Source organism: Ammospiza caudacuta, chromosome 12, assembly GCF_027887145.1.
Source record: "Ammospiza caudacuta isolate bAmmCau1 chromosome 12, bAmmCau1.pri, whole genome shotgun sequence".
In the NCBI taxonomy this organism is placed as follows: Eukaryota; Metazoa; Chordata; class Aves; order Passeriformes; family Passerellidae; genus Ammospiza; species Ammospiza caudacuta.
The window spans coordinates 17,951,849-17,964,148 of record NC_080604.1 but is presented as its reverse complement, the minus strand read 5'-3'; the positions used below and the strand labels follow the sequence as shown (position 1 = coordinate 17,964,148).

The following is a 12,300-nucleotide window of genomic DNA, read 5'->3' as shown; positions in this document are numbered from 1 at the left end:
TTCTGAGCAGGATGAAATTTTCTGTGTACTCACAATTTCAGCTGCTATGAGTAAGCCAAGATGCTTCTCAACTCTTATGGTTAAAAAGATCAGAGAAAGCCCTGAATGTTGCTAGGAAATCAGCAGTTCTCACCAGGGAAAAGAGCAGATTGCTGTTTAGACTCAGCTCCTCACATCAGCTCCGGTTTGCCTGCTCCCCAGGCACCCTTCCAGAGCCAGGCTGTGGAGAGGGTAAGAAAGCAATTCCCATGGCCACAGTCCCACAACTACACCACGCTGACCTGCTGCTGCTCCACGCACTGCTATGCAATTACCCCTGATTTACATCCACAGGAGAAAGCAGCAGGGTGATGCTGATACCCTCGATAATCATCAGTCAGACTGGTTCCAGGCCTGAGCAAAGCTGAAGGGCTACAGAAGTCCTCTGAGATAGGATCATGAAACAAACAGGTTTGGGAGCAACTTCTGCCTCCTGTTATCGTTAAGTTTTATTAGCCTGGCTCCAGGGACAGGTTTATATGGACCTGGCAGGGCCCCTGACTCCCTTGCATCTTCATCTCCCACAATACCAGGAAGACAGCTGAGACTCTCCCTCGAGGTACGAGTGGTACGTGAGCTGGGCAGGCTCCACGCCAAGGTTAACATGACAGCTCACTATCTGCCAGAAAAACCATGGATTGCTATTCCACCCTCGGGGCTGCCTCTTCTCTCACACATGGCTACATGTGGAGGGGCACAAGGCAGGCTGGGACAAGCTGGTCACTGCTCCAAAAGCTGTCCTGGAGGGCAGCATCAGGGCAGATGCCGGCCTGAGGCACCACCAGGGCGTCAGGATGACAGACCCCTTTAAGCCCAAAGGGTGGGCAGTGCTGTCTCTGCAGGAGTATCAGGTAAGGATGAACTGGGGACATTCACTCCAGGGAAGTCTGAAGTGACAACATTTAGAAGACAGTAAAATACTCCAGTGTTTCATTAGAGAGTTTATTCACTCCTCCCTGAGAGAGGTGAACAATGCAAGGCTGCATTTGGGTCCCAAAGCACCAAGTCACAGAAACCAAAAGCAGTTGCAGCATCTGTGCAATGTCAAATGCAGACCTGTCACCTAAGCTCCAGTGCAGACCTGCTCTCCATGCTCACACCAGGAAAGCACAGACAAACTGCTGACTGCAGAGAGGACAGCTACAAAGGGACAACTCCTGCACACCAGTTACGACACACAGCTGGTACAAACAGGGCTACTGGGCCACAGCACAGCACTCATCACTGCTGCACTCCACTGGCAACACAAGCACTGAACCCAAAGCTCTGTGTGTCCCTCAGCTGCCTCCATCACAGCTGGAACCCATCAGTGCTGCTGAACCCCATCTGTTCTGCACATTAGCCTGGCTCTCAGATAATTACCTGGGTAATGGCAATTTCCCTGCATAACCTTAGGGAGCAAAGGAGTTCTGGCAACTTCAGTTTGGTTGGATGGCCTGTCAGGCTGCACATCACCAGCACGACCTGCACCATTTCTCAGCCAGACCAGGGGTAGAGTGTGAGACGGGGCTGCTGTGAAAACAGGCCACGAGAGGTGGCCCCACATCTGTCAGCCCTTGTCACAGCAACAGAATTTTTAACACCTTTTACTACAAACCTTCAGTGTTTCTGAAACATTCAGAAAATGATCAAAAAGTCATTTATTTACTTTGAAGTTTGTCTGACAGGCTGTATAATCCAAACTCATTCTAGCACTTCTTTTTTTAACACTTACATTCTTATTTATTTTTCCACTACACACAGACGTACGAAGAGCAGCGTTCAAAACTAAAATGTGAATATAGAGACAGGCTTGCGACAGACCTGATGACAAACACGATACACTCGCAGCAATGACCTTATACTCAGCAGAGTGCTGCTACGGAGAGTGTTGAGGTGAAATAGAGGGTTCCTTGAATGAAAACACAGAGGGAGAAACGTGCCACAGCTGACAAGGAGGATGCTCAAGGCGCGGGAGAGCACTGACTTTCTTCTTCCAGCAGTAGGACGGACAACGGGTCGCTAACAGCCCTCAAGGGAGGGAAACACACACAGACCGCCTCATTTCCCTTTACAGAGCGTATCTACGCGATGCAGCCGCTCCAGATAAGCAAACAGAGTCTATTTCAGGGAAGAACCACTCTAGGAAGAAAGTGACCTACCTAGCAAAACTTTTCAGTCCCCAAGCAAGTAACAAACCCGCTGAGGCTCAAAAAAGAAAAACAAACACACGCAAAAATAAACCAAACAAACAACCAAAAGCCAAACAATCCAGAACAACCTTAGACGCTACGAGACCTTGCAGTTCCCTGACCGTGCGCAGCTCCGCGCTCGGACGGGCTCTCGGCCGCGGCGCTCAGCGGGGCAGGCGCGGCCCCGGCCTCGCCCCCGCTCCCGGCGGGGCTGCCGGGCTGTCAGCCGGGCCCGCACGGCCAACAATGCCCTTTACATAACGCGGGCCCGGCCCGCCCTCCGCCAACAACGCCGCTATTATGGCACGGAGCGCTCGGCGGCCGCCCCGCTGCGCAGCGCCGGCCGGGGGATGCTCGGCGCCCGCCCGGGACCCGCGCCCCACCTGCTCTTGAGGGGCTGGCTCTTCAGCTCGTAGTACGTCTTGGGCTCCTCGTGGAACTCCTCGCCCACCTCGAAGTCCGGCACGATCCCCGACTCCGCCTGCATCGTCGCCGCGGCCGCTGCGAGAGGGAGAGACGGGAGGTTACGGCTGCGGCGCCGAGCGAGCCCCGCCGCGCCGCCCGCCCCGCTCCGCGCCGCTGGCTCGGCTCACACACAGCGCCGCCCGCCCCGCCTGGGACTTGTAGTCCGCCCCGGGGCCGGCCCGGCCGCCTCCGCCCGCCGCGCACTACAAGTCCCGCCGCGCCGCGCCGGGAGGGCAGGGCCGGGCCGGGCCGCCGCTGTCAGCCGGAGCGCGGGGCCGCCCGCCCGGCCCGTCCCTCCCGCCCCATTCCCAGCCCATCGCCAGCCCGCTGCCATCGCCAGCCCGGCCCGGCCGTGCGCGCCACCTGCCGCCCCCTCCCCGCGCCGCCCCGCCCGCGCCGTGACGTCACGCGGCTCTGACGGCACAGGTGCCGCGCGTGACGTCACGCTGCCCGCAGCGGCCGGGCCTGGGCCCTCCGCAAAGCGCTGCGGGTGTCCCTAAAACTGCGGCATGGTTTGGGCTGGAGGGGACCTCAAAGCACATCTCCTGCCATGGCAGGGACACCTTCCACTGCCCCAGGCTGCTCCAAGCCCCAGAGCCCTCCAAGGCCAACCTGGCCTTGGCACTGCCAGGGATGCGGCAGCCACAGCCTGTCTGTGCCAGCGCCTCCCCATGAGGGAACAGTGTCCTCCTCATACACAATCTAAACCTGCTCACTCTCAGTTTGAGTCCATGCTCCCTCATCCTGTCACTACAGGCTCGTAAAAAGTCCCTCTCTGTTTTCTTGTGGGCTCCCTTCAGGTACTGGAAGGGACCAGCTGCAAACAGCATTCCCGCACTGCTGCAGAACTGCAATCAGCCCTGCCAGGGGTTTACTTATAACCCAGGAGGTCAAACCCAGTGACGGGCTTGAATGCCCACAGCAGAGATCATCAAGTGGTGACAGAGCATGGGACATTTACTGTAACTTACTTTGACAGGTACAAAAGCAATGAGCATTTGCATGCCAGGACTTTGCACTTCTCCAGTTAAGTTCCCAGCACAAGAATTGACAGCTCTAAGTGGCTTCCTTTGAACTTTATCTGCCTTCATAAAGAGTCCAAAGCTCATCAACATGGCAAAGAAAGGTTCAGTAAAATGGAACCTTTGAAGCCAGCTGGGCTTCTAAGGAAATCAGCAGTTATGCTGGCAAATCAGTTATTTCCAGCAGAAATGTTTCAATTCCATCTCATCTTGGTGCTACAGGAAGATGGATTTCAGGAATGGGGCTCTGTCCCTGTGCTCACAAGGGACCTTCTACCAGCACTGACTGACTCAGGACATCTCTAATTTCCACTTACAACAAGGGAAGGCAAGAAACCTTCCCCAGCTCTGTCCTGTCCCCTTACCTGCGGTGACATTAGGATGGCAGGGACCACCCTCAGTACAGAAATTCCATAGAGAATTTCATCCATGACATTTTCCCAGAGCTTTGGCCTCACTTAATGAAGTCATAGCACAACTCAGAGGCCTGGGACACTTGAGGATGCTGTGGGTAACTGATGGCTAATAACTGTGGTGCCATCATATCACAGCTAAAATCACACCACTGGAACAACTGTGACTAACACACCAGAAAAGCCAGAAAAATGTCTTTTCTACACATCCTTTTCCTCCCTCACAACTGCCAAAGCTGCTCAGTGCTGCACTGGGGACTGCTCACACCTGGGCAGCCAGGACTCCTGCTCATTTCAGGCAATGTAGAGGATTTGATAAAATAAACCCAAGAATTTGAAGTTGCTTCAGAAATTTAAGTCTCAGATTATTATGCAGCTGCCAAACTCCAAGCAATGACTTAATAGCAAGTGTAATTACTTTAATGAATCAGATACAACAAATTGGATAATGCCCTGAAGAAGGTTCTTTTGAGCCCACATTGGCAGATGGCTGGGATGGCTCAACAGAGGAGTAGGCTTGCTAACAGTGCTTTGGGGATAAAAAAAAAAAAAAGGCAACCAACAAACAATTAAAAACAACTTAGAATAAACCCACTGCTAGCTACATTTACAGCCTGAGCCTCTGTGGGTTAGGGGGTGTTGCTGAGGAGCTGTGTTTTCACAAGTGAGGAATCACTCCATGATTTGATGAAGGCAGTAAACAGCAGGACTCATCTCTTTGCAATGATTTTGTTTCTATTTTTCCAGGTGTAAAAATGAGATATTCTCTTCTGCTGTTTGAAATGTACAGCTTATGAGCCTTCAGCTCTGCTGTAATTATAGCACTAGTTCTAAAGAGCAAAGATCTCTTATGCAAATACATATCCCAGGCAATGCTGCCTCACTTGAGTTAGCACAGCTTCAGCAGGAGCTGTGTGTGCAGCTCCCAGGGAGAAAGGAATCTGGTTTACTTCTCATCAGACCATGAATCTTTTGTTTCTGTCTTGCAACCTCTGTGCAATGTAAAGTTTTATCTGGTGTTCAGACCAAGGCAATTTCTCATTGCACCTGGGCTAGCTGGGACCTTGACACTGCTTTGCTGAGTCATACAAAGCGTTCTATTCATAATAGAAGTCATCCATGTTTATATCATCATTTTAGAGTTCATCTTTCAGGGTGAAAGAACAATACTCCCACTGTGCCTAAGCAGGATACTAATCCGTAAGCATGCCCCAAAACAAAAATGCTTAAAAATGAATCTTATTATGTCAATATTACAATTAAAATGCTATAAAGAAAATTAAATTAACCCCAAACTATATATCAGGTAAAATTTAAGATTAAGTGACTATTGTGTTGCTGCGGGGTTCAGATTTCTACACTCTCTATAGCTGGAATTCTGTACAGCTCTATTGATTGCTTTCCAGTTATGAATGTCAGACTGCTTTAGGGAGGTGAGCAAGAACAATTATCCAGTTTAGCAGTGAAAAACAAAACACAGAAGGGTCACTTGTCAAAACATCAAATCAGTGGCAGAACATGAACTTCAATCTAGCGTTCACATCATGGGCATAACCCTACTGAGACTCTTACTAGGAGCTATTTCTGTAGGACAATGGCATAGAAGCAAGTCCCAAACACTCTCTAGGAGGTACAGTCAGGTTTCATAAGGGATGTATTCAGATTTAGGGCTCACAGGGAATGCTCAGCTGGAGTTTTCTATTGGTTAAAAGCAAGTTCTTGCTAAGTCCTTTCCAGAGTTGGAAATGAACCCAGCAATAAAGGCAGTCTCAGTGTTTATGTGACACTTCTGTCTCATTTTTCACCCAAACTAACACAACTCCCTCAAAAGCCACAAGCACTTGTGTCTGGGCTCCCCAGTGCCATGTAGACACTGGTCAGCATTGTTCAGTTATTCTTCAAATGATGGGTCTGATTTTGCTAAAACCATTAAAGTGTGTTCAACTTATTGGGCAAATTCTCCTTTTCAGAGTGAATTCCCATCAAGACTGAGAAAGCACCACAAAGGTTCAGGAGACTGAAGGACTTTGGTTGTGCAGCTCCTGAGAAAAATTTATCAGGAGACACGGCTCTCCCTCATTCGGTACCAACATTTCCTGTGATTTCAGCAATGCTTTTCAGATACCATGGGGTACAAAATTTCATGTGCAGCAAGCACATTGAGCAGAGCTGCTGCTTTTCCCCCTCCCCATTACTCTTTGCAATTCCCTAATTTGTAACATCCTCACTTATAATTCTCATGATTTGTATTTTTCTTCAAAGTACCACTTAAAATGATTCTCCCATCAGCAATGTTACTCCAATCACAGTCTGGGGATCTCTAGTTGACAGCAGGGAGCAACAACATAGATTGATATCTCTATAAGTAGGCAAAAAATTGACACACAACTCAGCAGAGTTCCCAGTTTGCAAGAATTCCCCCGCACCAACTATTTGTGCATTCATGTGAAGAGGAAAGGAAGCAGTCAATGCTGCTATTCAAAATAAAAAATAAACAGACATGTGATTTAATGGTGAAGAAAGTTCCCTGACTTTTGCATTCATACTCTGCATTGTACACTGTGAAATTCATGAAGAGAATGCAATTTACCCCTGCAGACTAAAAGACAAAAAGTTATCATTCTTTACCTCCCTACAAGGAAGAGGACTCAGTAAAAGCTTTCAGTATTGAGTATGGAAGAAAGGGGGCATTTAAGTGAGAGCTTCCAGTAGCCATGGAGGGGTTCTGTGAGTCTCACAGGAACATCCCTGTCCCATTTCTTTGCTCCACCAAGCACATATAATGCCAGTTAAAATATCCCATCTCCAATATCTCTTTTCTTTTTCCAGTTCCTTTTTCTCCAGCTACACTGGGGACCCCCAGCCTGTCACCCATCTCTTTCCATCCCCAGATGCCATCCCATCTCTTTGCCCAGGCAAGACACATTTTTCCTCGTTTGGACTTCAGCTCCCTCCACCTCCCAGCGATACCCACACACTTTTATTTAATCACAGTTTCTGCCTACCCTGAGTGCTGTTTGTTTTTTCTCCAATAAGGTTCAGTTTTTCACCCTTTCTGCTTTCTAATGAAGGGTTTTCTTTTCCCCACTCAGGAAAAAAAACCAAACAATCTCCTCTCAGCTCCCTACAGATGGGACCTCAGAAGTGTAACAGACAGGAAATCCTGCTTCCATTCATGGTGGAAAATGCCTGAGAGGGATGAAACTCATGGACATTTAACTGCTGCTTTGCTGTCCATATACCAGGTAGAGTTCTGCAAAGAATTATCATTTAGCCTGATTGTCACAAGAGCAGGACATGACATATCTCTGACATACATGAAAACCAGCAGCCACATATAGCAAGGTAATTTTTCCAAGCTTTGTAAGTTTTCAGGCAGGGCTTTGCTAGACAGCCAGAAACAACCAGATGTTTTGAGAAGGAATCCAAAAAATCATTTTATGAGGGAAAACAACAGGTCAGCTACCCCATGTCTCAGCAGGACAGCCCTGCTCTCCACAGCCTTCCCCACACAAGATGCTGGTGCCAGGTCTAATAATTCCCCTGAAAAGTTGCATTTGCTTCTCTTAGAAAAAAAGTTAGGAGTTCTCAGATTGAAAATGGGCCCCCTTGTTACATGAATACACCAGGAGAAATAAGGAGAGTTCATATTTTAAAATATAGTTTCTAAGAATGTGTCATCAGTTTGGAACAAAGTCTGAAACCCTGTCAGTCCCAGGGTGGTTTTATCAGCAGAACTGAAGGAGATTAATTCTGCAGCTGGGGCTCCCGAATGAATTATGTTACTCCAATGAATCATTCACTAATTCCTAGTCCTCCCTTTCTTCATCTCTGCCATATTTGGATAGGTAACAGAAGAATTCAAGGGGGAACTGGACAATCTCTCTTGTTCAATATCCTTGTTTTGATTTTCACATGTTCCTCTTTCCAGATGCTAACTCATGACACTGGTTAGCAACAGCAGTGGTGGCACAAACAGAAGCTGGAAGAGCAATGTCATTCTGACTTGGCTTTAGGGCAAAAAAAAAAAAAAAAAAAAAGCCTAGACTGGGATTAAGTCATTCTCTTTGGTTCTTCATCAAAAGAATTGCCTTCATGATTTCCACGCCTGGTGTTCGAGGCAGATGTTCCTGGGTTCAAACAGAGGGTGTGGGGGGGTCACAGCTGCCTCTGCAGGGACAAATGGGTCAGTCCTGCATGGTTTGGGGAGGTATTCAGGGACAGGACTTGCAGGATGGAGTCTGGGGACTCCTGCCTTCAGTGCCTGACCTGGAGAGCAGGCTCTGACCAGCTCTGAGCTGGGCTTCCAGCCAGCAACACCCAGTCAGCTCGGAAGTGGTGACTGTGCATTTGCAAGGGGAGAAGCAGGGAGCTGGCCTTTTCTTTGAGTGAAAGCTGAGGTTCTCCTGGGCTAGAACAGCTCTAAGAACTACTGCCTTGAGAATGACAAAAGCAAAGCCAAGAAGAGGGTCAGAAGAGCTGGCAGCAGGCTGTGTGTCATCAGCTACTCTTGGGGACCGGAGCATTTTTCCCCCAATGTGAAATCATTTGGGTCTTGCTTCTCAAGGCTCGTCCTGCTGAGCTCTAGTGGGCAGGGAAGGATCCCAGCAGGTATCACAGACTGGCACTTGGAACAGCCAAGGACAGGCTGGCAGCAAGGGCTGGAAACTCAGCAAACCTCTGTGGAATAAAGTTTGTGAGGCCAAACCTCATGTGGCCAACAGGCATTGCAAATCCAGTTAATTAAACTGGTGCAAAGGCCAGAGCAGACGTAGATAAACCAGGTTAAACTCTCACTTATGCTGATTTAATGTAATTCAGTACAGCATCAGTGGTAGTTAAACTGATTAGAGAGTTAACTGGTTTAAATGCATTTGCCCTAAGTACTGGCACTGGTTTAACTGGACTGCTTTAAAGTGAAAAGCAAACTGTAGACCTCTGCCAAACTTCCCCTGTTGTATTTAAACCAGCACAACCTGTAGAGACATGTGAGAAACTGCTTGTAACCAGGAGCAAAGAGCACTGAGAACAGGGGACTTGGCCCAGCAGCCCTGGTCTCTGGTGCCTTCTTCTCCTCAGCTTTCCTGAGAAACTGAGCTATCCTCACTTCAACAACACTCAGGTCTAAATTTGCTTCCCAAAAATCCTATTATAAAAGGTGAGATTAAATCACAGCCCATTTTTAAAATACACAATCTCATCAATTCAGAGGGAAGGTGTTTGTTTCCTTTCCCACTGTCTAATAATAGTTTTGAATGGAAAAAGTAAAGATTTTTCAGTGAAAACTTTATCAGGCTGTTTCTATACAATCCCATGAGTGATTCCTGTGCTTCATGTGTCTTTTGAGATATTTCATTACAAGCACTACCTGAAGAGAACAAGACCTTTTTAACATTAGAAATATGAATATTAATAGTCACCATGAGTTCAAATACCAAGATTTTCATATTTCTGCTTTCCAACAGGCCTTTACACACACATCATGAAACTAAACCCTCCTCAAATGTCTTCAATTACTCACCTGAAATCAGAATATCAAATATTATTCTAATTAATACTAAAATATTCTCCACCTGAAGTCAGAATCCCTCTTTTTTCCCTCATCTACTATATTCCTACATTTCTATGTCACCACCTAAAGAGTTTGTCTTCAAACAAAAATTAAGCATTGAGAGAATCACAAAACCAAAGCAAAATAAAAAAGTCTTTAGTACATAAAGCCTGCTGAGACTTGTGGGGTTTTTGAAGCAGACGATTTAAAGGATAAAGGCCAATTTGCTGAATTTTTCGTGCTACTTTTCACACTCTTGGATGTACAAAAAGGATGCCTTCAGCTAGCAAGACAGTGTGACAAGTATTTTAAATCCCTATTATACAGAGGTAATTGGCAGCATCAAGGGCCAAAACTATGTATAGTCGAGATCAAAACTGCCCATATATAAAAAAATAAGCTTCCCAAAACTCTTCTTGAGTGATCATAAAATGCTCTGCTCAGAACGTGTGCCTACTTCAGATCCCCACAGGGATGTAATACTTTCTTTTCCCCTTATTGTCTCAGCAGGCTGCCATTTGATCTGAACAGGCTTTGTGAGGCCATGGCATTGCCTCCATCCACCTGGAAAGGATCATTTGCCAGAGGATTCTTTTTCTTTAACAAGGCTTCATTAAGAAAAGGGCAGTTAAAGGCCTGTGAGCCCAACCCAGCAAGCTGAATGTGAATCCATGTCCTGCTTGTGAAGAAAGGCCACTCAGCCACAAAGAAGGGATGGCCCTTCCCTTAGTGCAAATCCAGAGAGGAGCTTAAATGTTTACTTTAAATATGTGTGCCCAAGAAGCAAAAAAAGAAGAGTTATCTGGCCCAGTAAAATGCCTTTGTGGTTTTGCCCCTCTGTTTGCATCCCTCCATCAGCTGTTCCCCCACATTTCCCTTGATTCTGTGTTCATCCAGGACTCACATTCCCATCAATGCCAGCCTGTGAGGAGGATGGGGAAAATGCTCTGGGAGGAGCATCAGTGTCCCCAGACACACATCCCAGCCATGTGCAGTGCATGGCCCCAGCAGTGCAGCTACAACCACCCACTGCTTCTTTTCATTTTGCCAGGCTTTGGGAAGCACCAGTGCTCCTTTCTGTGTGGGGAGAGCTGATATAGAATAGCACGGCCTGGATCAAGCTGCACAGAGCCCAGTGACTCCATGAGCAGACACACAGCTCAGCCTTCCACACCCTGCCAATGATGCAGTGCTGAGAGCTGGATGCTCAAACTGCTTCAGTGGCCTCAATTATCTGGCAGAGCAGCTTCCATAGATATGACTGAAGTTTGCTGACTCCTCTCCAAGGAGCTGGTCAGTCACAAAGCCACACCTGGAGCTCATCTTGTCTGCTTTCCCAGCAGTTTGTGCCATTACTGGGGTAAAATGAAGTAAAAAGTTCACTCTGTACAGCTGTGGAGGAATGGAGGAAACTCTCTAGTGATATCCATGGAAAGTCATTGCACAGCAGGCCTCGAGGAGAAGTTATTGCAGCACAAAAGCCTTGCTCAGCAGCCAGCCAAGGGTTGAGTGTAGAGTAGCCAAAGTTACCCAAAATCCACCTTCCCATGCTCACCTGGGCTGCCCTTGCTACTGACCTGCCTGCCTGTGGCATCCAAGCAGTGCAGAGCAGCCTTGAGTATCCAGGAACCTCACACCCCTGTCTGCACCCACTAATTAGTCTGATTGTTGTCAGAACCCCCAGAAATCTTTTACATTTCAATAAAGGCAAAGAGGAGGCTCCAAGTTGTGGCTCACAGATGCTCAGATACATACCAGTGGGAGTTCCTGTATCAGTTAGGCCTGATCCCTATCAGGGGAGAGGTATTTCTGAAGCGGATTGTTCTGTCTGGGGCTGATAAAGCCTATCTCACTGAATTTTCCCCAGCAGTGGCTGGATTTACTGGATATTTACTGGGAGCTACAAGCACCACAGGATCAGAGCACCTGGAGAAGGTGCTGTCCAAGCCCAGGAACTCAAGTTCTGCTTCTTATAAAGAGCTAAATTTTGCCCTGTTCATGCCAGGGCACCTCAATACCTGTCTAGCCTTTCATGGAAAATCATCTTGCTCCCCATGAAGAAGGGTTTTTAACCAGCTGCATTACCCATCCACTGTAAGTGCAAAAAGCACCACTCAAACCACTGTGATGTCCTTGCTGAGGACAGCCTTGATGGACCTTGCTGAGATAGAATCAAATATGTGGTTGAAACCAGCTCTCATGACCCCCTCCAGAGCAATGCACCCAAGGTCAGATATAACCTCTGGAATAAGGGTTTCTTTGGGTAAAGAAAGTCATGCTTCTTTCTGTTTGAAGCATGAAAGCCCTCAGTTTTCTCCTACCAGAAACTGACTCTTGCCAAACCATGGAGCAAGAAGCACACAGTCCCCTGTCCCTGCCCTGGTGTGAGCATCAGAGAGGTCAGGGCTGCTGAAATCTGTTGTGAAAGGGCAAGGAAAGGCCACCTATTGGTGACACTAACTTGTCTCAGGCAGAAAATAAATACATTATTTATCATTTCTACACATTATTAGCAGAAGCAGCACAAGGTGCAGTCACTGGCACTTTCCTGTATCCTAAGTGTTCATCAACCTTTCCTTGATGTTGGCAAGTCTATTAATAAAGTGTTGCAGGCAATCAGAACTGCTCCACCAGCCTGG

At 47.7% G+C, this 12,300-nt stretch overlaps 1 protein-coding gene across 1 annotated transcript in view; it reads right to left on the bottom strand.

The window, feature by feature from the left end:
* Window positions 1–12,300, bottom strand: part of MITF (melanocyte inducing transcription factor) — a 116,955-nt gene that overhangs the window by 95,145 nt on the left and 9,510 nt on the right. The window contains exon 3 of the mRNA XM_058812762.1: window positions 2,594–2,711. Within this exon, the coding sequence (XP_058668745.1) occupies window positions 2,594–2,697 (104 nt within the window). The 5' untranslated portion in view covers window positions 2,698–2,711. The remainder of the gene's footprint in view (window positions 1–2,593; window positions 2,712–12,300) is intronic.